General features: G+C 34.6%; 2 protein-coding genes across 6 annotated transcripts in view; both read left to right on the top strand.

Moving 5' to 3' along the window:
• The first annotated feature begins 268 nt into the window (after positions 1 to 268).
• On the top strand, positions 269 to 4,351 carry LOC126856548 (class E basic helix-loop-helix protein 22). Its single transcript, XM_050605138.1, has 5 exons — positions 269 to 715; positions 1,185 to 1,376; positions 1,473 to 1,708; positions 1,940 to 2,163; positions 2,448 to 4,351. Exons 2-5 carry the CDS (start codon positions 1,239 to 1,241, stop codon positions 2,669 to 2,671), a joined length of 822 nt encoding a protein of 273 aa, XP_050461095.1. The 5' UTR covers positions 269 to 715; positions 1,185 to 1,238; the 3' UTR covers positions 2,672 to 4,351.
• A 385-nt stretch (positions 4,352 to 4,736) lies between these two features.
• LOC126856535 (uncharacterized) overlaps positions 4,737 to 27,737 on the top strand; it is a 32,566-nt gene continuing 9,565 nt past the window's right edge. The window contains exons 1-2 of one of the 5 annotated variants that reach the window (XM_050605111.1): positions 5,053 to 5,194; positions 22,100 to 22,468. Coding sequence is in view for 1 of the 5 variants with exons in the window: in XM_050605109.1 (XP_050461066.1) it covers positions 5,024 to 5,194 (171 nt within the window). In the remaining 4 variants the exon portion in view is untranslated. Of the gene's footprint in view, positions 5,206 to 22,099; positions 22,469 to 26,926; positions 27,585 to 27,737 lie in introns of those variants that run through there. The other 4 variants (XM_050605114.1, XM_050605109.1, XM_050605110.1 and 1 more) reach the window with 4 other exon arrangements.

The raw sequence follows: 27,737 nt of genomic DNA on the forward strand, positions 1-27,737 counted from the left end.
TTAAAACTAAATGCGCAGCATCTCTTTGCTTATAATATCTATCCGGCAACTAGCGACTTCTCTTGCTTCTCTTAGACACGAGTTTCCTTTCCCGATGGTAACAAGATACGCAAAAAGGATCTTTAGCCTGACCCGCCAGGGTACGCCAGCCGATGGGTCCAGCGCAGCATCCCTCGGTCGTAACGGGCGCACCCTTGTACACGGTGAGCAAACTAATTTAGGGGTTGCGCTCTCTCCTGCGCAGGACCTGCCAAACAACGAAGGAGACGCGTGTGCGCTCCCGATGTGCTTCGTTCGGACGTGATAATTTTGTCAAAATTTTCCAATTATTTAAAGAACAAGAGAGATTTTTAAAGATCTTCAAAGATCGAACATCCCGCAAAACGGAGGCTCTGCGGATGAAAAAAGATCTCCGAACGGTTCGCGAGATTTTTTTCCATATCGATCATGGAGACTCGATTCCTGCTGAATTAAAATGGCTGTGATTGGCTCCGAGTGATTTTGGTGACGGGATAATAAAAAGCTTCGGCGACCCTTACGCGATCAGGATTCCTCAAAGTCCGATTGTCCTTGATTATTGTCGAAAAAGTACGGATAAAGCACGGACAGAGAGATGACTTGGCGCTGGGCGCTGATGCGCGAAAAGCGTTGCTGATCGACGCTATTCTGCACCCCGCGGGCAAACGCGCGGGGGCTGGGAAAAAAATCGTCGTCGGTAAGTGTTCTACTTACTATTGATTGCGTTAGACTGGCCGATGACGCCCCGCGAATGGCGGTGGGGCTCGCTAATAAGTGCGAAAATAAAAGTTTGTCCGAGGACACGAATATGAAATTCTTTTTCGAAGCAAGGATTTAATTTGCAAAATAGTATATAAAAGTTTTAGAAAAAATTGCATTCCTGAAATAGATTCGAGATTGAGAATTTATTTGCGGAACGAAAATATGCGAGAAATTTGGAAATGGAAAAACTGCAATAATAAAATAAAAAAAAAATTATTCCCGAGAAATGTGAAAATAAATAACTGCATCGAATAGAACAAGTTATGCAATGCAGTCGACGTTTAAAATTCATTTATAAAAAACGCGGAAAGATACAAAATAAAAAAAATTTGTTGATGAAATAAATCATTCGCAATCAAAGACTTTATTTTTGACAAACGCAAAACTGAAATTTGTAAATATAGGAATTGAATAGAAAAAGGAAGAAGAATTCGTCGGTTAAATCGAGAAAGCAAAGGATGAGATCCTACGACGGTGAGAGCAGCTCAACAGAGGACGACGATCGCAGGGAAGGCCTGCCGGAAGCTCATCTACAACAAGGATCCTGGCAGCGCACAGCGTCACATCCTACTTGGGCCTGGGAGCATCGTAACGTCGTAAGTGATGATTGTAGGGCATATAAGAAATATATATTTAATTAAAAATACTTTTAATTTCTAAAATCGCGTAACACAAAAAATGATTGTTCGCAGCATCCACTGCCCCCACAATCGGCAGCTGCCCTCGAATCCGTATACTCGACACCAGGAGCCTCACATCCGGGTGTCTCGGGACCACCGGCTGCGTACTCATCGGAACACACCCAGAGTGCACCAGGACGAAGAACTCCATTGGGTGCCGTGGGCCTTGGTGGCTTCTACTTTCAACAACAACCTCAACCGCATGCTTCGTCGAGTGCATTGTCCGATGAGAATCGACCGGACGAGAGGTTTATATTTTAATCGTTTTAATATTTAAAAATTTCGAGCTAAACAAGAAAATGAATTCACTTGAGAAATTGCAAGAATAAAATAATTTAAAAAAGAAAAATTTAACTCGAAATTATGCGCATATAAAAAGGATATAAATATATAAATAATTGGATAAAATATATTTTTCTAAGAGACATCCGATGAAATTAAATAATTAATAATTCTGACTTATGTGATTTCTTTCTCAGACCGACAGTTTCGCGATTGAACTGTCCATCGAAATCGAAGACGACTCGTCAAGGAAAGAGCGTAAGACTGAATATTAATGCGCGAGAACGTAGAAGAATGCACGATTTGAACGACGCCCTAGACGAGCTTCGCTCTGTCATCCCTTACGCACATAGTCCTTCGGTGAGGAAGCTATCGAAAATAGCCACCCTTCTCCTGGCAAAAAATTATATCCTTATGCAAGGTAATGAGGATGTCTAACGCGAGATATACCGTCATTTAATATTAAATATTAACGTTCAAAGTTATAATAAATTTTTTAAAATTATTTTACTTGTAAGTTTTACTTTTTAAATAATTTAAAAAAATTATTTTAAATGATCTCTTATGCATAAGAAAATTAAATTATATATTTCAAGTATATAAAGTAGCTAAATATGTATTATTATATTATGTATTATTATATTTTATAATACTTATTGTAAGATTTTAATTAATTAATTAATGACAAATTAATCACTACCGCAGGAAACGCGTTGGAGGAGCTCCGGAGAGTGATAGCCGTTCTGCAATCTCCGCATGCACACACCACCGCCCTACCGCCCACCCCGGTCTCCTACGATCTTCTGCAGGGATTCCCTGGCAAACTATTCCAGGGGGTGCAGGAGATGCAAGGGCTTCCTACGAACGATCCACAAATCGTGTCCGGTCCTCCGACTGACGGCACGGTCGCCAGCGGAGAGTCGAATTAAAAAATCAATTATTTCTTCCTACCTGCTTTTCTCGCGATAGCTCTAAGAATTTCTCTCATGAAAAAACGTATCGATCGTTAAGAAATCGAGAGAATACGAGCCACAGAGAATTAAACTGGTAAAATGCGATAGAATAGATAGCGAGAGGAGAGGATTCAAAATATTTGCAAATGTTTTTGCAGGCCTAAGTCTAAGATTGATAATGTAAGATGTGTAGAAGAGTCTCTTAAGCTAAAGAAGTACGAAAATGGAAATGCCTTTAGCTATATGAAAGTATTAATTAGAGTACTATTGAAATGCAAATTAAGTCCTCCAGAGAGAGAGAGAGAGAGAGAGAGAGAGAGAGAGAAAAGAGTTAATCTTTTTTAAATATTAACACATAAATAATTTATATTTATCTAAAAATCAAAACGCAAAAGGGCGAAAAAAATTACATCAATTTATTTAAAAAAAAATAATAAGATAAATATAAGATCAAGTAAAAAAAAAATCAAACAAAAGAGATAAACTCAAAATAATCAAAAGTTAATTAAAAAAATTAATTATTGATTGAAAGATAAAAGTTAATTAGCTAAAAATTAAAAGAAAAAACTTTCTCCATCCACGAAATGAATTAAAATATATAATAATTTCGAATGACATTTTGATAAGAAAATTAGTTCAGGTTCTTTCTCAAGTCCAAATAAAGGGCGAAAGTATTGCGAAAGTATTAGCGATTATAAGCAATTGACACTGTCACGATCCTAAAGTCAATGATGATGCAGCAATAAGACGACGGCGCGTTTTCGTCTCTCTGACAATCCCAGATAGAGAAAGAGATAGAGAGAGAAATAGTATTTTGATGACAGAGGACCGATTACATAATCGCTTTAGCATTGAAAGATTCGAATGTACGGATAAGATCGAGAGAAATTCACGATGATTTAATTATCGCTGAGAATCCTCGATCTTCGAAGCAGAGGGTCGGAAGGACGAAAACGTCGCCAGGACTTGGAACGCGAAGAAGTTCCCGAGTCTCGTCCAGAAACACGATAGTCAATATTAGTATGTGATACGTGTCGAGGAGTTCTAGTCTATATACAACATAAAGATATATTGAATATTCATATACACATATACAGTATATATATATACATATACATATATATATATTTAATAATTTAAACAAGGCATCGCGACTTACGACTTATTTATATACTTAAGAATCTATTATATAATGCGCAAGTAAGGATTTATCTACTTCGAGAAGCGAATGGCAAGCGAGTGCGATGGAAGGAGAGAAAGAGAACGGGCGTATGAGATTGGGAAAAAAAAAGCTGTTTATTGTGCTATTTGTGAGAAATATTCGTGCGATTCTTTTTTTTTCGCAACGCGATCATTTCTTTCGGGGCAAAAGTAAGAATGAGATAGCGACTCTGAGAACGAAGACAGAAGGATATACTTGTTGTAGAGTGTAGATAATAATTGTTTAGTGCTCTCAAATAAAATCTATTTAAGAGAATCTCAATGTATATCCGATGAGCGTCGAATTATGATTTTTATGTTTTATAATTTATTTTATTTTATTTCAATTAATCGTTTCTTTGTTTTATTCTGGTCTTAATTTTATTTTCTATTATAGTCTGCTTTATTTTTTATTTTATTTCCAATTAAACATTATTTTTCATTATAACAATTATCTTTTAATGACTTTTGTTATCATCATCTATTTTTTTTTAAAGACGCTACTCTGATCGTCTTTAAATTGCTTTTCAAACAAGATCCACGCGTAATTTGCGAAATTAAAGACAACGCTATCTCGCGATGCTCTTTATTAAGGATGATACGTGTTATTTCATCTTCGTAGCTTCGATTAAAGATTAAAGTCTTTTTCGATCGACTTATTTGCAAACAAAATAACAGCTCATCTTCGACTTCAAAAGTTGGCGCCTTTGAAGTGGCGCTGCTTGCCGGCCGTAGCCACAAGCATCTCTTCAAGGTGTACCCGATCATCCATCTGCGTCATAATTGTTTCAAAAATACCACTCGAAATCCCTTAAATAGACTTGGTCGTCGTCGGTGCTAGGGTGTTTCGGAAAAAGGATTACCCGAAAGCTTATCAGACTCTTTTCGCAAGTGATAACTGATGACTCTTTAGAAAGTAGTGCGGAGGTGGGGACGAGACCAGTGATCGTCTTGTGGCGCCATCAAGCCATGCTGCTCTATCATCATGCTGGGCTATCATTCGGTCGCCTCCAGTGCTGGCAAGAGGACCTAATCGCCACGGATCGGAGGCAGATTGCGTGCCGTTTGTGTGTGCGTGCCACCATCAAGATGGCTTTGTCCATTGCGACGCCGTTGTGATATCACTCCATGACGACGAGGGGGAACTATCCGATATTAGTCGGATTACTCCGAAGTGCCGAGGAGAAGCGTCAGGATCACGACGACAATCACCATCACGACGACGACGAGAAGAAAGAAAGTGGCAACCGACAACGTCCTCAGCGACGCGGAGATGTGACGCTTGTTGTCGGCGAACCGGTGAGTGCAAAGTGAGTCCCTTAACTTTTCTGACCAGCCTCTCACCTGGTCGATCTTTTCCGAGAAATAAAATAGATGAGCCCCTTCAAAACCGGAATCTCACGATGGCGTAGCTGCTGATGACGAGAGAACAAGAGGGAGAAAGAGAGAGTGAAAGAGAGATAGAGAGGAGCAGTTCTTTGATGAAGTGGGAGAAAGGGGGGGAAAGAGAGAGAGAGAGAGAGAGAGAGAGAGAAAGAGAGAGTGAGAAGGAAAGAAAGAGAGAGAAAGGTGTTGTTTAAGATACAATATTAATTAACTAAATGCTACTAGTTGCGAAACAAAGTGGCTAAAGAGATTTCTGATCGCCACTTTGCCACGATCAGGACTCTGCAGGTGCAGATGTTGAACTGCGTGGATAGAGACACTCGGTTGGTAACAGTTTGTCGATTCTTTCATGAGATAGGAAGCTTGTTGGAAAAAAATATTGTTTCATATTTCGTCGAAGGATCGAACTGTTTGCGATATCTTGTAGTTGAATTACATTAGGATCTCCTTTCTTCATGATTGCGTGTGAAACCATCTTTCATAATCAATTTTGGAGTACGAAAGGCTTTTCCACTAGTAATTTTGGAGTAGAAAAAATATTTTGTAGTAAAAAAAAAAAGAATTTCTTTATCAGCTACTAACGGAATATTTTGGAGTAGAGAACAAACGTTTAGGTATATCGATCGGAGCATAAAAATATATTGGTGCAGAGAGAAGAAAGTTTCTCTCCCTTAGTTATTTTGGAGTAGTAAAGCACGTTGAAGCAGAAAAGGCTTTTTTTTTTTTAAAGAGGAAAAGTATTATTAGTATCATTAATGATTTTGGGCCAGGAAAAGTATTTAACCATCTTCTCGCGCGCCTCGAATTCATTATAAGTCTGAGACTTAAAGTTTATTAACGTCGAGCTTAGCTCGGCGTATAAAATGAAGATATTCTGCGAAAGTGTCTTATATATATATATATATATATATATATATATATATATATATATATATATATCTACTTCTACACCGTATATACGTAGCAATCGAGATAAACAGACATGAAGTGAAGTTTATATCTGGGTAAGTACGTCAACGAAATTCCCGATAGTGCTCCTACGTCTGTGTTCGCAATATTTTAAGCGTTGCATAAGACGACAGAATTAAATTGTACTTAAAGATTAGATCTGCCTGATTTTGAGACAAAAGTAGATCGTGAAAACTTCTGCCATTTATGGAGAATTCCGATCGATTTGAATTATATTGATCAAAGGTCAAGAATACAATGCGATAACCTCGGTCGTTTAACTCACAATCGCACTCTCAATTTCGGGCAGATTTATTTTGATTACCTATCACGTAAGTTGTGCGAGTAACGCGAGTAAGCGGAAAGACATGGATGATGTATTTAAGCTCGTATTTACTCAACAATATCGAACAAATTTCTTGCCAAGTAACTGGAATCGAAGTAAAACGGCGCAGATCATACTATTACGCGCAATTAGAAAGTGAACTATAAGCTGTCAGGAAAAAATGAAAAGACGGGAAGAGAATAGCGATAGGCGTGATGTTACGTTGATTTCCCCTTTTTCTTAATATTCTAGCGCATTATAATGTAATGATTAATTTTTTTATCTCTCCCATTAAAATTTTAATTGTGAAATGACTATATTATTTATATCAACGTTATTATTATGTGTGAATAATAACTTCGAAAGCGATACTTATCGCAGCAAATGAAAAAGCTAATGTAGTCTTACCTCTTCGATTAGATAAAAAATATAATTAATAGTTTCCCAATTATATACTTGGATTTTATTGATAAGAAATTCAAATTGCGTTTCCCTCGCCCTTTAAAGTTGTATTTCCGTTTTGTTTTGATAAAATAATTCCAAAGTCGAACGATGCGTTTATGAAATAATTTCCAATTAATATATTAAAATTGAATTTTTTATTTTAATTAAATAAAAAAATTGCGACAATTTTATGTAACTTAGAAGTATATAATAATATCAGCTATAATTTTCTTATAAAAGTAATTCAATATTTTAAGGGAACAATTTTTTTGAAAAGTATAGTAAGATTATTATAAATAATATTATAATAGAACTTCTTTTAATTAATAATTTTAAAGTTTAATTAATAATTATAAGTCTCTCTGTGAATATACATAATTATCATTATCCATCTTTTCAATTTTCAGAATAAATTAAAAAATGATAATGTATAAATCGCAATAAAAATTGAACAACGATAAACATTAATTAATATAAAAGATGTTCTAAAATTAATATGTGACTGTAATTTCCTCGAATCGATAACAATACTTTGCGTTCGTCATTGCATCCATCTCGTCGAAATGCACGTGGACGATTATATTTGCCGCATATGAAGTATACACGTGATCACTGGGAAATCCAGGCACATAATAACTATTTGTACGTATTGCGATCGTAAATAATAACTGTAATTGGATGAGAATCGTGGATTAATTAAACGCTTTGGCGCATATAATTGTTGCATTGATATCAGAAAAGTCAATATCGGCCAGTTGCCGATCTTTAGACATTAATTCTTTTCTTGCTTCTTCGCTACATGTTTATAATCTATTGTTGCAATACGATAATATCTGATAAAAGCAAAAATTTAATATTAGTCACACATTCAAAATTGTTAATAATCTTCATAATTAATAAAAATAAGACATATTCTAATATTTGTTTTGATTGATAATTGACATTATAATTTATATATTATTTATATTGTGAAATAAATCGAATAATGTGTTTCCCGATGTGTTCGCATATTCAACATATATATATATATATATATATATATATATATATATATATATATAAGCTTCAATTCTATTTATACAATTTAAAGAAAATCCATATAATTTCAATTTCGTGCCGAATAAATATCTGGGAAAATTTTCTGGTTTATTGCAAGGCGTGCGATTTTAAATATGAAATATAACGGTGTTGACACACTTTCGGCGTGCTTATCACAGGTAACACTCGTGACGTACCTATGTATATATGTTGCAAAGTCGGCCCGGTCCGAGTACAAATGAAATGCATCTACGCAAAGTGCAAGCTCTCAAGAATCTCTCATCATGCGCAGTCAGTACATAATTTATATCCAGAGAATTATTCAGAGAAATATTTAAATAGTATATGACAACATTTATATAAATTGTATTTTGAATCAAGCAAAAATCAATACTTTTGATGTGATCAATTAGTTTCAGGAGTATAATTTTTTCGTCAATATATATATATAATTTTATGGATATAATAAATTGTCAAAAAAAAAATATATAAATAAAAATAAAAAATGAATTGAAATAATAGAAATATTAAAAAATTCAAATTTGCAAAGACACAAATACTGATTTAAAAAATAATAGTCTTGCAGTTGTTATTAATTAAATTTATTTGATATTTGATTAAAAAAGCTAATTGCATTTTACTTGAAAAGTTGATTTTAAAAAGTCAGATATTTAAAAAAATAATAAATTAAGAAAAATGACGCTTATTACTGTATTTTTCCATCCACATCAATAAATCGTGTTAATACGACTTTTTAAAATGTCACTTTTCGCTCTGCTTGTCAATAATAGAACTATAATTCTATTTTTTACTAACATTATCTTTCAGTCTTGGAGATATATAATTACAGACGTCTGCAATTGTTCGATATCAATTAAGCTGATAAATTAAAGTTCAAGTGTATTCGATTGATAAATGAAATCATTTAATGAAAGCTAAATTTAAATTTACATAGCGTTGAATCTTAACTTGTTTTTTCGCAGTTAATAAAATCTTTCAGTTAATTTTTAATCGGGGGTTATCCCGACGCGTACATAAACAAATAAAATTATTGGCATTACAAGGTCAAGGTGCGTGGATTGATGACATTATCAGTAGCCGAGGATCGCGGATCAGGACAATGAAAGTGCGTGAATAAAGTACTGTCCATCGCGTTGTGCAAAAGAAAATGATGAATAAAGTTTCCGAATTTGATATCATGCAAATGTGTACAAATATGATATGCCGCCGTCTTATCAGCGTAATTGGTGCTCGATAAATAATCATTTAAACAATAAAATGCAATATTTTTAACGGAATGCAATAATTTTAATATTTGAATAGTAATTAAATATATATTTGCTTTTATCATATATATAAAATAAAATATTAATATTAAATATATATAAAAGATTTTTAAAAGATTTAAGAATAGATATGTATTTTATTTTGCCTCAAATTTTTTTTTACATAGAGTAAATTGTTTCTATTGTTCCGTGATGTCAGATCTTTTTTATAATTAACTTTTTCGACATTTCCTTTGAAAGCAATTGATGTTGGATCGACCGGAAGATGTGACATAAAAAAAATAATGCTAGCTTCATGATGTACGAATAAACTTTTTGTAATGTCATGTGCGGGAGTTGTGGGGTATATGTGGGCGTGGAAAATGAATGAAAAGAAATGTCAGCCTCTAGCATGGGAGGTAAAACTGGACTTCGTCGAATAAGCTGTTGCTTCTATTCGACCGTAGCATTATCTCGTTATTTTGTAAATCGTTTTTCTGATCGAAAGAAGGAAAAGGAAAGCGAGAAGAGAGAGAGAGAGAGAGAAAAAAATTAAGGAAAATAGACGAGTCGGGATATAATAATTTCTTATCAGTCTCAAAAGCTAATAGTATAATAATTTTGTTAAAATTGACTCCGTCCTTTCTAAAATCTGCGCATCCACATATTTGTTATTAATTTCTTGTTTTTAATTCTATCGAAATTTATATTTCTATTATTGAGAAAATCTGTCAAGAATTATCATTATTGTTTTTTGACTTTTTTTTTTCTTAGACTGTCACTTCCTTTATGAAATTACAAAAATATTTCCCTCTAATAATTTATTCCAAATTTTTTTCTTCGATCTTATCTGAAATTGTGTTTCATCAAGGATGCAATTATAGTCAAAAAAATCTCCGCTACTTTTATTACCTTTTTTGTCGAAATTCCGCGATTATTCACATCGAGATGATGCGATGCAAAAAAGATTTCGAGCGAACGTACTTGCGTGAGGCAAGAGTGTGGGCGCAGAAATACTGAGTGCAATACATCGAAACAAGCTGCACACACGTATAAAGAAATGTAGGGGGAATGAGGAGAGAGAGAGAGAGAGAGAGAAGGAGACAAGAAAGAAAAGGAGAAAGAGACGAAAACAAAGCAAACGCAGCCGCCGAGGCAACACAATGGCGCATCGACCCGCCAAAACTCGTGCCGAATGCGCAGAAACACGCGCGCGTCGTGTGTCTCTCCGAAACAATGAATACTTTTACTCCCTCCCGCCCTTCGACTCATCCTCCGCCCCCGCGCTACCTGATATATTGATTGTTTCCCGAGCGAAAATCGATCGGTCGCGCCGAAATATATTTCCGAGGGAAAATTTCCGGCCTGCCCGGGAACGTCTCTCTCCCCCCCCCACCCCCTCTCTCTACCTCTCTAACTTTTCGTTCGAAATTTTCTCAATTTCAATTTTAATCTCTGATGCTTGCTTTAATTTCAAAAACCGAAACAGATATTACCCCGAGATTTTCTATGTCATATATACATTTTATATTTATATTAAATTTCAATAATTTTTTTCAAAACTTCATTTAATTTTTCTTTCATTTTCGCTTATAAAAATCTTACTCAATGTCTACCAGTATTTTTCTAAACTTCACTTATTATTTCCACCGATTCTGTATCCAATTCTCTACTAAATTCAATCAGAATCAATGAACTCGGAATCGATCGGAGAATTCAACGAATGTGTGAATGGCACGCACTGAATTCAAGACTCAGTGTACTATCGATGACTTCTCGTTACGATCCTCATTTCCGAAATCGCAGGGAACTGTCGTTCCCTCTGCCCCCGCTCGCGGAGGTTTTCTTCGCGGGGGCCCCCTTCCCTCCCCCTCTCGGCTCACGGTTCGCTCGCTTCCTCTCTTCCCTTCGAAGCGAGCGCGCGGGGTCAGATCGAGCGAGAAGCACTCGCTCCAGGATGGATGGAAGGAAGATCAGGTACCGTGGTTGTCCTGGCAACCGGCATTGATCCTTCCTCCCTCTTGTTCTACCGCCACTGTACCCTCCTCTTCTCGCCTACCCGTTATTGCTGTACCCCCGTTTCACCCCCTTTTTCCCCCTCTCTCCATCTCTCCTTCGTCCTCCCCTCCCTCTCATTCACTAATGCACTCGAGCACACACATACAATGCGAGATGTATGCGCGCGCGCGCACACACACACACACACACACACACACATACGGATACCGATCATTCCTCTCGCTCGTCCTCGTGGCAACCCCTCGACTTCTTGTTTTGCTCTCTCCTTCTTTCTTGAACAGTCGCAGTTTTCTTATTTTTCATCCTCTATAATCTTGAATATTCAGATTCAGCGTATTAACCGTACATCAAGTATAATTCCGCCCGTGCTCATCCTTATTTATGCGTTTTTATGTGCGATACCTTTGCTCTACCAGCTCCATTTGCATCCTCATTCTTTTTTTTTGATAGTTTCTGGAAAGAGTCGGTTCTTTCATTTTATTTAGAAAAATCCCTTTTCGAATCATATTTCTCTTTTTTTTAATGTAACTATTAGCGGATAAAGAGATTAATGTATGTAGAATAAAATCGGTAGAAGGAGTTGAATAATTCGAACAAGGAATTAAAGAGTTAAGGAATGGCGCGCGAAATTAGATGATAATTAAGTAATTCTTACAGTTAAGGCACGCGAAATTGCTCTTTTCCCGACAACAAGATAAAAATGCATTATAATTATGACACACAACTTTCAATTACACGCCGTATATATGCTTATTACTTTCTTATTAATTAGCAAACAACAATGGCGCAAATTAAGAGAGAAAGGTCTTCGTCTTTCTCCCATTTACAATTTTCTTCACCATGTTCCTGTAAGCTTTTCAATCGCCTATTAATTTATTGTTTGTAAATAAAGAAAATTAAATATTCCAATGCCTTGTACGAGCATCTTATCTTTCTAAATAAATTCTCAAGCGACTTATAATTCTGTTAAAATAAAATTCGCCTAAACACAAATCCAAAAAATCCATATTAAAAATTATTCAGTTTCCATTATTGTCGAGCGTTTCTTTTATCAGCAAAATTCTCTTTCTTATTTTTAACACTTTTCTTATCCGGAATTAACAGTGTTAATCATTCCTTGTCTTTGTCCCTCGGTCAATGAGATGCGAGAAAGATGGGAGATTGGAACAAACGAGACAGACAGATAGGCAGAGCGAGCGAGTAGAGATGAAAAAGGGGGAAGGGAGAATGAGTTAGTTGCGTCGGAAGGGGATGGAAGGGGAGGGGAGGAGGGTGAGGAGATGGAAGCGGAGCGGGGAAGAGTGCTCCCGCCAAAGGTAGAACTGATCGTGAACAGAGCGGTTGCCAAGCAACCGATATTGTTCCCATTGTTGCGGGCGTAGCGTAAATATTTGAGGCGAGCTCGAGGATCACAAAATTCATCCCAACCTCTCGCTCCCCCTCCCACGCTTTCCCCCGTTCTTCCCTCTCTTTTTCATTTTCCCGAAAGTTATCAAGGTGTGTTCTCGTAAATCCTCCGAAAGCTCCTAATGATACCCATCGCAGATTGCATATCAGGGATACGGTGCTTCCCTTCGTACAGAACTCTACCCCTTATTGTCACCTCCAATGCTTTTGTGTCAAATTAGTTTGTTGAAATCCAACCGCTAATAGGATGACAGAAGAGAGGAAAAGCGCATTTAAATGCCAAGACATCTATATCGTATATTTTTCTCTCAGTTTAAAATTTAAAAAAAAATGATAGCTTTTTTTTTTATTATTTAGAATAAAAAGAAAGAAAAATCATTCGGCTCGAATTATTTCCACAGGAAAGATTCTTTTAAATTTAGATACATTAATAAGATGGAGTGTACTTTATGCTACAGGATGTGGATTTATATGTCACAAGAATTTGATACTGATTACTTTGCAAATAACAATTTTTCTCTGCGCATATAATCTACTCATTTTTAAAAATATTTTAATACTCTTTCTATTAAAAAAAAGAAATTAAAAGTTATATCTCTTACACAAATATCTTTTTAATTATATCAAACTTTCAAATAATAATGTCACTTTTTTATCAATTTTTTCCGATTATAATTTTCAAGCAAAAAATAAGAAAAAAAAGAGAATTTTTGAAATTTTCAATATACATCGCATAATTCGCGATCCGCGGGGAAATTCTTGAATGGGACATCGCGCGCGTTGTTTTGAGAGTGTCACAGCGACGACCAGGCTAGCACGTGGGAAGAAGTGTTTGTTTACAGGCATTTATTTCGGCAGTCCCCTGCGGGAGCATATATAAACGCATTGTACGTCGTTGACTAACGCTGCTGACCCCGCAGGTCAAACTCCCTTTGCGGTTGCGAGAGATTATGGAATTGTCAACTTTCAAATCGAGCAACGAGTGTGTTCTCTTGATTCTCAGAAAAGTTGTCTTTGTTTTCTCTCTCTCTCTCTCTCTCTCTCTCTCTCTAACATTTATTTAAAATTGATTCCAAAGTTAAATTTAGCATCATTACAATTATTTTAACAATATTTTGTTTTTTATTTTTTATTTTATTATACAGTATTTTTATATAAAAAAAAACATTTTTTAAATATTATAATTTATCGAATTTTTATCTTATATAATATATTATCGTGATGGATAAAATTATTAATATACGCAAAATTTTTCAGAAATAAATTTAATAACAAATTAGATATAAAAAGTGCTCTCTGTATTTTCTAACGTTTTATAAAATAATTATAATAATTTTTAATTCTTGGAAAAATTAAAATTAAATTACAATAAATATAAGCAAAGATTCTCATTAATTAAAATATTTATCTTCACAATAACTATATTATGATGAATAATGCATAATATTATAGATTGCATTTCCTTTAACACTTTTATCTTTCGCTGCGTCAACGCCTTTCTCTCCGGATACAATCACGATATCCTCTCGAGAGGACTTGAAATTAGGAATGGTCAGTTACACGAGAAATGGAGTCTGTCCCTTGTCACCCCGCTTCTCGTGTTACCCCGCCACGGCGGCTTTACACGTGGTGACGTCCGCCTCTGGGACACGCTATTGACGCGCAACGCCGGGACGCCTCTTGAACCCTCGATCCACCCCCGCGTTCAACTCTCTATCCAACCCCCTTTCGCGCTCTTCTCATCGCTCTCAAAGTGCATCTATGCATCGATTTATTACCGAGAATTATCGAGAGAAAAAACACGCAAGCTGACTGGGAGGCTCACTTTGTCCATTTTTTTCATGGGATAATGAGAAATTTTCTCGGAAAATGTGAGATTTAAAGAGACAACTAATGAAAACGCCTAGCGTTTCTTGTAATTGTAGTATATTAAAAAATACTTTAAAATTATTATAAAAGTAAAAATGAAACAACATGATAAATATTATATGATTATCAATAGTTATAGACAGTTAATAGATGGCCCGTAGAAAAATGTTCGCAATCTAGAATTTTCAAGATTTTTCAATTTCAATTTTATGATTTTAATTTTAAGAATTTTGACTGATTTTAATTTTAATTTTTTCATTTTTAAATGATAAAATTTCAGTGTTATATATCCAAGTATCTGCAGAAACTATTATATATTTTTTACTTCATCTAAATATAATATTTATTATTATTCAAAAATAAATTAGTCGACTTGAATTAATAATTTTAATCAAATAAAAGTTAAAAGTACACACACACACACACACGCATATACATTTTTTTCAATTAAATTAAATAGATTAAATTTAAAAAGACAGAGTTTTTTATCATATTGATAAATAAGTTGTACAACTCAGATTTTTCGCGATTCCTCATGAATTTATTTCTGTAAAACAACAATCCATTTGTATAGTTCAATGAATTTTCCCAAGCTTCGAATTTCGAAAATTGTCACGTTTGAGATCGCAATTTCTCTGCGCTTTTTCACAGATCAACGTGCTGACACGTACTCCTTCTGCGCTCTGGCCTCGTTGCCTCTAAAATTGATGCGGTTTCGACATCATTCCCTCTAACAATGGCCGTGTTGCGAAACTTTCGCAACTCGGCACGGCAAGACCGAAGCCGAAGCCGAGCCGAGCCGAGCCGAGCCGGCAATCTCTCAGAATGATTTTGTACAACCGCCGATGCCGTTCGTTCTACTTGTATTCTACCTTACCGGTCCTCTTGGACTGCGAACTTTCACATCCGAGAAAAAGCGCCGACAATCTATAGTCGATCACGGTTGATCAAACAATATTTTAAAATCATCCCTCACGATCATCCATCATGTCTCGTTCAGCTCGTTTGCTCTTCTTATGCCGAAATCGAATTTAATTCACACCCAGTAGTGACTTTCAGTAAATATAAATCAAAGAACTCCATATTTTTTTGCGAGCTCAATTAAATGAGTATAATTTTTTTTCTTTTAATCTAGTGGATCTTTCTATAAAAATTGATTTTTTATTTTACAAAATTATATTTTCTTATTAAAAAATTATTTATTTATTAAGAAAAAAATATTTACGAAGAATATTTATAAAGATTAAAATAATATTAAAATATTTAAAGAATATTTAAAGGGAAAAACTTTTATAAAGAAAGACAAGAGATAAAGTTATATAGGCGATAACTTTAACCCCTTTGATTCATTCGGTAGTTTGACAGCAAGGATCGGTATTTCTCTTAAACTCGATATTGCACGCGAGAGCAAGGAGATATTTTTCAGAATTTCAAATCCTCGCATAAGACGCGGCCGAAGGATAATGCGGCCGTCGTGTCCGCTTATACCACCACCTACGGAGGTCGCTCGGTCGGCGGGAAATGTGGGTCAGCCCTCGTTCTCCTTGGGAATCTCGTACGTCATGAATAAATAGACATTTCGTGTGCCGGCGAGCTCGGCGATCGGCACTTTTGAACGTAATACAATACGAAAAATATGGCGAGAGACAAAAGAGTACGCAGTGTAAAATAAAAAAAAAATCCATAATAAAATCAAATTCGTTCAAGACCCTTCGAATATCTTGGCTTTTGAATACGCGATAAGTATTATTTTCTAAAATAGTATTAAAAAATTTTATTCTTTCTTTTTCAATTAATAATTATATATTTTATTTATTATTTTTTATTATTTATTACAAAAATGCTAAGTACTTTTCTCAAGAAAAATCTTACAAAGAAGAAAAAATGCGAAGCATATAAAACTTTCTAAAAATGATGAATAATATTATTAAATTAATATTGTTAAAAAAAATAATAATATTGTAAAAATTATAATATTGTTAAAAAAGAAAATAAATTCAGAAATATTATTTTTGAAAATATAGCTATATCAAAAAAAAAAAGGAGAGATTTTAATAAGTTACTAGTAATGTACTCTAGATATAAATAAATGATAAGATAAATTTACTATTTTTTGTGGATTTCTTTATCTAAAAATATATGACAGGAAAAAAATTTACCGACATCTTAATATAAAAATGTATACGAATTAATGTAAGATGTATAAATAAATGTAAGATGTATTCTCTTTTTTCTTTATTTGAGAATTAATGCTTGAATAATCTTGCTTTCATCGTTTGCATAATTAGATTCTTAAAAGACTCTTATCCTTTCACATGACGCGTCGACGTCACACGACGACATGTAGATGCATTGTACGCTACATCGTACTACTCGTGAGCAAATGCATGTGCGGAGGCGGTGCGTGTGACGATACGCCACGGAATTTTCAAGCAACGTCATGCTGACGTCAAATACGCATCCCAATGTTTACCTTAAAGGCACGATATATCTAACGAGTGGTCCATATCACGGTTACGTTCATAAAGGTACCGCGTATTGCAAATATCAATTTTTAACAATAGCGTCGAAAGAGTCATGGGGGCTAATTAAAAAATCAATCTTTTTTTCAAGATTTTATTTTAATTTAATTAAAACGGTAAATTGATCGATAAATTACTTAAAATAACAAGATTTAAATTAGAGTTAATAAATAATAATTATATAATAAATAATTAATAATTAATAATAAATGAAAATATTATTTCAAATAATATAAAAAATCATTATTAAAAAAAAAATTATTATTTAAAAAATTTACTGGATGTTTCTTGTTACAAAAAATTATTTTACGTTCCAATTATATTTGGAGAGATTGTCAATTGTAATTTAGACGGCAACCGCTATCGGAGACGAAAGGAAGACGAGGTACACGGTGACCGTGGAAATGAGGAGGCTCGTCTGACCTCGCTATTACAATCCCGTTAAGCCAGGAGTTCGTCTCGTGCCCTGCCTATACCTCCTCGCTAGGATCTCTCGCCGCTTTCCTTTTCTCCTTAACCGTCTGACCGCGACTGCTCCGACTGTTTTGATTTCGAAGAAGAGAAAAGCCGCGAAATCTTTTTCTTTCTAAAATTAAAGCTACCACAAAGATTCAAGCTGCTTTCGTTTTCATCTTAATTTTCTCTAGTTTTGCTCGAACCGCTTAGAAAAGTTGTGAAATTGTGGATCACATTGTGAAGAGTTTAATGTCCTAAATTTCAAGATTCTAATAATTTAGACTTTTTTCCTTTCTCTTCTCAAATTTCAAGAGATATTAAAAAAAATTTAATTAAAATAGTATCTCTCGAAAATGCTCAAACTGCTTTTTTTTCTCTTTTCAGTATCTGATCGCGATTTCTTGAACTATTTAAAATATAAGAAATAAAAAATATATTATTCTAAAATTCGAGAAATTTAAACTTTTTGAAAATATTATGTATCCGAAAGGTTTTCACGAGAACTCGGAAACTTAAAATTTAAGAGTTAAAAAACCTCGACTTCGGAGATTGAAATATCCTGAACGAGTGAAAAATCGGAGAACCAAAATCTAGATAATCTTTTCCAATCCATAGATTTCAAAATTTTTGTCTAAAAAAGTTTAAGGTTTCAAAAATTCTCGCAAATAAATTCATAAATGCAGTAATTATTTAAATTGTTCGAATTTTATATATATATATATAAAAAGAAGTAAGTAAATAAATATTTACTGATTTGAAGAGATGTTGAAATGGAAAATTTACAAATCCTCGAATTTTCCGATTAAAGGCTTCAAGCTTGACGGTATCAGACGCGCGGAATTAAATATCCCGAAATTCTAGTGTCAGAGATCCTGGAGAGAGCGAGGAATCGAGCGGATCCGAGGCGCGATAGAGTACGTTGTACTCTTGCGCGAACGAGCGAGTAGATTGTGGTACCGTGACACACGTAATAATACCTCCTCGCCCGTTATCTTCCCACATTTCTCTCTCCAGCTCCATTACTACGCATCTCCTCCCCTTCACCTCCCCCCCCCGATGCAACAACATCGACGTCGCTGGTTGCATTCCGCGCTTGGACCGCGAATTGAATGAGCGCGTCGGTAGTCCTCGTATTGGACATGCAATCAGTGCACGAGGATACCGTATGTCAGTCGAATCTGCAACAACCTAGTTGTTTGAAAATTCAACGACTACATGTCTCCGAGTGTCTTCCAATCTCGAGAATTTAAAGATTTTAAAATTATAAATTCGACCGCTCCAGATATGTCAAAGTCATCTGTTCAAAGATCAAAGGATGAAATTAAAAAATAAATCCACAAATTTTAAATTCCATATAAAATTTAACATCTCTTCGGATTTTCTCTAAAAATTCCTAGAAATTCAAAATTCTTTGGTTCAAAAATTCGGAAATCTTTCAAAATGTCAAAATATTAAAGAAATTTTTAAATTAAATTAATATCGCTCAAAAATATTCAAGCTGCTTGCTTTCTTTCTTTCTTCTGCGAGATTTCTCGAACTCTATTTAAAATACAAAAAATTGGATATATTATTCTAAAATCCAAAAAATTTCAAATCCTTAAAAACTGAAGATTTGAAATGTATCATGCATCCAAAGATTTTTAACAAGCATTCCGAAATCTAAATTTAAAATCTGAAAAATTCAAAATCTTGAGATAAAAATAATAAATAATAATAAATAATAAATAATCCATGCGCATGCATGTCCTAAGATCAACGATCTGGATCGAGGACTCTTAAAGGATCATTAAATGTCGAGATTCGCGTTAAGCGGCCACTTAATATTATAGCGTCCAGCTGGCGTTACGTAGTCACCGCGATGTCGTTGTCCTGGCGATTGTTACGGCACTGAAACGCTATATTATATGGAGGCAGAAGGCCCATGGTATGTATGCACGTGGGCTGCTATAGCGCTACACTGCGGTGGGATCGATTCGGCCGGAGGTAGAACCACCCTCCCGAGCCGCCCAACCCCATTTACAAGCCTCAATATACACCCCCGCGGCGCGCCCCGACCCGTTTGTCTGTCTCCTTCGCACCCTCCTTCTCCCTCCGCGAAATATCCGCAGTTTGTCGCGAATCGCCCCCGCGATCTCTCTTCTTTTTCTTGCCCCTCGCCCCCCTCTCGTCATTCTTCCCCCGTTCTCTCATCTATTTCTCCGACTCTGGTCGCTCGTCGTGTTACTTCCTTGTTAAGCGGGTAGAAGAGCAGATTTCTCGCCACCCTCGCCTGCGAAATTTCCGATTTATTTTCCCTTTCTACGAACGGAATTTTTAACTACAAAAAGTGTTTATTATGCAATCGGAATTTTCCAAAAGTTACTCGGAAATTTGTTTAACATTTGTTCGATACATGTTTAAGTGGAAAACGTCGATTTTGGTTTGCGATAAATGTACACGATAATAAATATAATAAAATAGTGAAAATTTTTTTCTATTAAAACTAACTAAGAATAATTAAGAACCAAATGAAATTTTAATAATAAATTAAGAATAAATAATTTATTAATAGATTAATTTAAAAAAACAAAATAAAAATTAACGATAAAAATTAGTATGTAAGCATTTCGCTTTCAGTTTCTGCAAGTGCTTTTAAGCCGAGTAAAACTTCACTATGTGAATAGAATATGCGGTAAGAAAGGGTGAATATATTCTTCCACATATATAGAATCCTCTTCCCTTTGTTGGATGCAATTCCGCACAAGTGTATAGTCGCAACCGATCGTACATAGTTCGATAAGTCCCAATCGATATGCGTCAATAATTAAGATTAAGTTCCTTGACAGCTGGATTCCGTTACTAATTGCCTCATAAGGTTATCACGAGATATCTTCCTTCAAACTACTCACCGCCAAATTAAAAATTTCAATCAAGTGAAATTCACTTTATAAGTTTAACGAAGAAGAATCGCCCTTCTTCGTTAATTTAATCACAAACTAAATAAAATTGCATGTTAAGAGCTTGGGAAATTTTATAGAGTAATATTAATTATTAAAATCTTTGAAGAATTTCTTCAATAAAAAAATTTTCTTAACTATTCTACGTTCGTCTAAATAAATATATAAATATTATATAGACTAATATAACAAAGCTCTATATGCTTATAGATATATAAATAGATCGTTATTTTTTTATAATCTAGTTTGTAAAGTTTCTGATTTCTGAAAAAATATTTACGACAAATAAACTATTCTTATAAATATTCTTATAAATAAATAAATAAATAAAAAAAAACAGGAAAAGCCCGTATCTGGAAAAATTCATGTAATTTAACACGTGGCTTTATTTGAGCGCTTGTTTTCGTGCGTATTGTATTCATCGGCAACTGCTTAGAAAATACCGGCCACATGCGGCGGCAATATTAAGGGCTGCCTCACCCCTTTCACCGCGCGAATGGAATTACGAAAGGGAGAGGAGGTGACAAAAGATACACGTACGAAGGCGACGGTTTGATCGGAGCTTGATACGGATTTTTGTAGGAAAGAGCGGTACTCTCGCAAAGGCGAGCAAAAAAAAAAATGGAAGGAGGCGAGAGAAAGGGTGGCTCGTACGTAAGGGAAACGAGATAAAAGAGAGAGAGAGAGAGAGAGAGAGAGAGAGAGAGAGAGAGAGAGAGAGAGAGAGAGAGAGAGAGAGAGAGAGAGAGAGGGCTGACATCAAAGCGGTTTTACTCCACTGGCAGACGGCACGATATTACATACGGCGGTTTCTATGTATTGAGAAAGTTTTCTCCTCCCCCCTTCTTTACTTCTTTCGCCCCTTTTAATTATGTTTCGCTTCTCTTCCGCATGCGTTCTTAATGCATTATCTTTTTATATGCACCGTGTGTATGTTTCCATTCGGACATTTTTTTCCAAGAGGAAGGAATCGGTAAGAGAAAAAGAGGATTTTTAAATTCGTGAATCGAAACTCGAACGCTTTTAAGAGATATTTTTTTTTTTTACGGTCTTTAGTAGAGTTTAAGAAATTTGAGAAACAGATATGTCTCGTAGTTATAATGTATATTTATATATTTTCTAAACCTGTTTCATTAAATAATTTTCTTCTTTTAAATATTTTTAAAGAAATTTTTTCATATTATTATTTTTAATGCCTTACTATATATTTTTTTTTTTCTGCATAAATTAAACAAAGTTCTTTTTTGTTTGATATTCCTTTTTGATGTTGATTTGATTATCCTTTTCTCATTCTTTTATTCCCTTTCTTATTAGAAATTAAATAAAAGCCTTATTAAAAATTAATATTTACCACTTGCTCTAATTTAAAGACAAAAATCATTCTTCTCTGATATTTTACATTAAAATTTTTTTTTTTTTAAATTGATTGGACAAAGATATAATACATCAATGTCAATTTTCCTTTAAAAAAATAATCGCTGTTATAAATAGATAGATTTTAAATTACAAATGAGACAAAATTTTGCAAATGTAGAATAATAGAAATAAAAAAAAAAAAATAATAATTTGTTTATCTATGGATTTCTCAGAATCCAACAGATTTCTGCCGGAACACCCTGTAGTGATACAATATACACGTCGACGGGACGTGCGCGCCGCGTGCCAGCCAGTCGGTGTGCCCCACGAAGGAGAGTAACGAACAGCCGGCAATATGTGGGCCTTACCAACACACAGAGAAACACACACGTACACACAAAACAGTAAGGGTCATAAGGTTTGGCATAATAAGAGCGAGGGAACGGGACATAATACGGAGCCACCTCCGCTCTCGGTGGCCACCCTGGAAGCTACGGAATGTACCACCCTTCCCGCGTTTTCGGCATCTCGGGACTGGCCCTCTTCCCGTCACCCTCTACCTCTCTTACGGAAGATTCCGGGAACGGGAGTGATGTAAACATGTTAGTATATCATTAGATGATGACCGAACGATCGAGAGTTTCTGATTGTGAGAGTATCAAAAATTTAAATTCTTTCGAAAAGTAAAGGCCTTTGAATGCCTTCAAAAATGCGAATAAATAATTAAGGTTTTTTCTAAGTAATTTCAAGCAGCCTTTGTATCATTAATATCCTTAATTTGATATTTCAAAATTAAATTAAATCAAATTATTCCTTGATTTATGTGTAAGTAACAATATAAATTTTTAAATAAACTATTTATTGTTTAAAAGTTAAATTATATAATAAAATAATTTTTTTAATATCACAAGAGTATGTAATATATCAAATAAATTATTATTCTTTATATATTTAAATTATATACTGAATTATATACTAAATTATATATAATATTAAGTTGTGAAGAAAATTTTATTATTTTTTGAAAGAATTTTTTGTCTATTTTAAGATTGAGTGATGATTAATTCAATTTTAAAATTAATTTATACATTGCTAATAATAATATGTTAATTAATTTAAATTAATTAATATATTAACGTAGTCATTACGACAAGCTGACACGACGATATATCTTGTAATACTGGCGGGTGAAAAAAACTGATGAAAAATCTCTGAAAGATAATATCACGCGAGTGTAAATTGAAGCGATATACCAAAAGAAAGAAGGAGAGAGATCGCGATCGCGCACAATTTCAATTCTGCGCACTTGATTGTCTTTAAAGTAATTAATATTGAGCAGCCAAGACGTCGCTTCGAGATAGTGCGGGAGATAAACAGAAGCAGAGCCGAATAGCGTTTCTACCAAGTATACATCGTGACTGCTCGTTCTATTCAATTCAATTAGATGAAGCATCAAGTTACCGACGACTGGGGGGCTCCTCAACACAAATTATTTCTAAACGCGATTGTTTCAAGCTGCAGGAGTAAACGAGGAATTTCTTATAGTTTTTTTCCTATTCTTCTATAATTTTTTTACTGTTGCACAAACGTCCTTATCTGCATGCGCACTCTGTTTTTGAAATAGAAAATTCGAGGAAGAAAATTTTTTTCTACAATTATTTGGTCCCTGGGTGTGTTAAAATTGAATACATCATTCGCGTATATCCAGTTAAACTTAAAATTACACAATTATTCATTTAACTTTGCGCTTATGGCGGATCAATACTCAATGCGAACGCCGATCAATAATGGCACGGCTTCTCTGCTACTTGTTATACATATTAAAATTAATAATTTTTACAAAAAAAAAATGCTGAAAATTTTTTTTCGAGATATTATCTTAAGATATGCTAAATTTCCAAGAGAAAGGTTCCATTCGCGCCTTTTAATTCCACAGCTGTTATTCGATTCTTATCTCTTTGTATCTCTCAAATTAAATGCATATTTTGTACCGAATATAATTAATTAAATTGAGAGAATGAGATGATGATTTAAATCTAAAACGCGTCGTAAAATGACTTCATCATGTTAACAATAATCATGTTATCAGTAATGTTAAAAAAAAAAATTCTCCGCCTTGTCTGTTAAAATTTTACTCTTATCTTTGCGAAGACAAAAATACTGGGCCAATCACATTTTTTCTAGCCGCTTAAAATTCCAAGACAAACCTTCGTTCGCCTTCTCGTTATTTCAAACACAAAAGAAATGCATATTTTAGCGATTTAATGCCGAGCGAAATTGAACGTCAGTAAATTCAACGTTAAGCAGGCACACGCATTTAGCATCGGAGTAACTTTGCAGCAACAGAAGCGGATCAATACTCGCGCGAACGCCGATCAATAATCCCGCTAACCTTCGACTAGGTGTTACCAAAAATTCACCGTCCGCCGTTGAGAACGAGACACCGGGCTGTCATATCTTTAGGGAAGATCCTGTCCTCTGTTAAAATCCCAAGAGAAGGAACTCGACTCGCCTTCTAGTATCGCACGGCGTAGCGATAATTACGGCGCAAGCGCTGCGCTCTCTCGTTCGTTGAACCGTTCGTGAGAGAACCGCTCAAACGCATACATATGTGTGCATGTGTGGCTGTGCGATGGAAAAAAAAAATATAGATTAAAGAGAAACAGAGAGAGAGAGAGAGAGAAGCGATACAATATCGAAACGTGATATTATCTTTCGAGATTTTTTATCAGTTGTTTCACTTGCCATAGTATTACAAAATACCGTCGTATTAGTTCTAAATAGCTGTGCTAGTATATTAATTAATTTGAATTAATTAATATATTATTAGCAATATATAAATTAATTTAAAAATCGATATAATTATTATTCAATCTTTTTAAAATAAAAATAAAATTCTCTCAAAAAATGATAAAATTTTCTTCACAATTTAATATAATTATGTGTTTAATTTATTTATAATTATTCTTTGAACATTTAATAATTTAATTAAATATATAAAGAATAATCATTTATTTAAGTGATAAATTACACACACATGTGATATTATAAGAATTATTTTATTATATAATTTAAATCGTAAACAAAAATAAATAAATTTATTTAAAAAATTTAGACTATTACAAATACACATAAATCAAGGAATAACTTGACTTCATTTAATCTCGAAATCTTAAATTAAGGAAATATAATATTGGTAATATAAAAGCTGTTCGAAATTACTCGAAGGAAACTATCAATTGTTAATTCCGATAGCGACATTATCCTCGCAGATTTAGAATCTAGAAATATTTTCAAGATGTAATAATAAAATAATAGTAGTAATAATAATATTCATTATATCAATTTATTCCTCGAGATGAAATGTTGTTCCTCGATTAATCTCGAGTTGGTCTTACATTGTCCAATCTTTGACAAGGGATTGTCATTCTGTTTTCCATATATTACATCTATTACTCGTTTTCTATATTTCTATTTCGAAGAAACGGCTATCGCTCTTCTTCGAAGGCTACACTAATCGATCGCGATCGAGTTGGCCCGGGACCAACTTTCTGTCCATCTCGAAGCTGAAGAGAACCGCGCAGGATAAATCTCGATGTCTCCAGGTCGATAGGTAACGAACATCATATGTGTTCGTATCGGTAAAAAATAGCAAATCGCCCCTGTGTGTACATATAACGTTTGTGTCATCATACATATCTCGCTTAGGCCAGTCAATTTATTATGTTATTATTGCGCACACTCGATGCGTTTTTATATTTGCCTTCCTCTGTTCTCGATGATCGGAGAAATATGTCGTGAAGTTTTTGAAGACAGTGAATTTTTGATCAAATATTTGCAATGTCCTTTAAACGATATTATATTCTATAATTAATTATTTATGCATTATTTATATAGGAGTCTATATGTCTTATGTCTGTGCTAGAATTAATCATTGAATATATTTATATTCTAAAAAATATATATATATATATAAATTTGTTTTATTTTATTCTCTTTGCAAAGATATGTGTGCGGTTCTTTGGAAAAATTTTATGGAAATCAAAATTTTAGTGAAATATCTACAGTATATTTAAAAATATATTTAATATATATAACATATTTATTTATTATGTGTATATGTATATATTAATTTATTTTAATTTTATATATATATATATATATATATATATATAATACATATAGTTATCTATATTTATTATACATATATATAAATATATGTTAATTTATATTTTCATTAATTTACCTATTAAATAATTTATTCTAAATATAATCAAAATTTATTCTATTGATTATAAATTAATGTAGATGATTATTTGCTTTAGTTTAAACAATATATTTCTATTATTAAGTTTGTAGATTGGTTAATTTTTATAAATACCAGTATTGTAATTAATAAAATATAGATTGTACATGGCATGCATTTAGCCTCTTCGTGAATAAACTTTACTTCTCGTCGATGTATCACCGCCATGTCATTCACATAATTAGAATGATCATCATCATCACTATAGGACAGCCAATCTGCATCCTACATTCGAGATAGTAGTCGGAAAGAACGCAGTTGACATATTTATTCTTTGTTGAAGAATAAAATGCAATTCCAACTAATTATAAAAAATGCAATGCAAAATATAACATTATTATTTTTCTACAAATAGAGTACCGTTCTGTCTACTGTTAAAAAAAAATTGATTATTTTTTTAAATCTTACCCACGCAATATGAAAATCAAATTTATTAAAAAAAAAAAAAGAAAGCGTAATTTTGACGAAATTAAAATATCATAAAAACATGGAGAAAAGCAAAGAGATGTACGCACATTACGATGACTAATCCGATGATCTACCGGGTGTTCTCTGAGACTCGCTGCATTCTTTTTGTGCGCGGCACATTGTGTGTGCATCGTTATATTATGGATTCACCAACACACGCGTAGGCGAGACGAGCCGAGCCGAGTCGAGTCGATTCGAGCGGATCCGAGATCGCGGCGTCGGCGTCGCTCGGCGTCATCGACGACGCCGACGCCGCCTCCGCTCACTCTGCTCCGAGCTGTCAAACGCGCCGCACGCAACCTGCGTCGACCTCCACTTATATCACATTTACTATTCGGCTCCTCTAATCCTACTACACTCTTCGTCTTGTGTCTCCTCGTCGTAGAGCTCTTCGTCGTTTGCGGGAGTCAGTCGTTTCCTTAGCTCGTCAGTAGACTGAGAGATCTTTTATTTCCGGATAGAAAGTTCGATTCTCCACCGTTCACCGTTTGATTTACCTCAAGTTAATTTCTTCTTCAACGCCGAAGTCTCTGTATTTTTAATCTCTCGTTTTCGACGATCTATCGATCCTCAGAATCCCAGCATGTCGAAGGAATCTCAGTTCTGTGCGTCTTCTAAGGGGGAGCCGGTACGCCGGTAAATCCCTCTCTCCCTCTCGGTCGGACATTGTGTCCTTGGACAATCGCTCGCTCGCGAATGTCGTCGAGCGACTCGTTGTCCTCCTTGTTCAAGGACACGCTTGATCCTGCGATGAGAAATGCCTATCGCCGGCGTCTCGCGGCTCATCATCGCGAACAGGAGGATGGCAGCCGGAGTCGCGAGATGACTTAAGATCCCCTGAGATCCCGCAGCTCAGATTGGGCCCTCGAAGATTGCGGCTTATCGAAGTCGTGGAGCGAGAAGTAACTGGACGGAAGCTGGAGGAAAGATCGTGCAACTTCAAGGTAAACGCTTCCCTCTGACAGGGGTCCATCGCGGGGTTAGAATACTGCTGCCCCCCTACATCTCCCCCTCTTTCTCCTCTATACCGGCCGGCTTTGAATCAATAATCTCCGACCAAGATAATATGCAGGCTCCCCTGATAGTATCTTGTATTT

This window comes from Cataglyphis hispanica, chromosome 19 (assembly GCF_021464435.1).
Source record: "Cataglyphis hispanica isolate Lineage 1 chromosome 19, ULB_Chis1_1.0, whole genome shotgun sequence".
Taxonomy (NCBI): Eukaryota; Metazoa; Arthropoda; class Insecta; order Hymenoptera; family Formicidae; genus Cataglyphis; species Cataglyphis hispanica.

Coding starts and splice junctions, on each gene's coding strand:
- LOC126856548 (XM_050605138.1), top strand. CDS start 1,239: ATGAGATCCTACGACGGTGAGAGCAGCTCAACAGAGGACGACGATCGC. Junction 1,377..1,472: donor CCTGGGAGCATCGTAACGTC/GTAAGTGATGAT, acceptor GATTGTTCGCAG/CATCCACTGCCCCCACAATC. Junction 1,709..1,939: donor GAGAATCGACCGGACGAGAG/GTTTATATTTTA, acceptor TTTCTTTCTCAG/ACCGACAGTTTCGCGATTGA.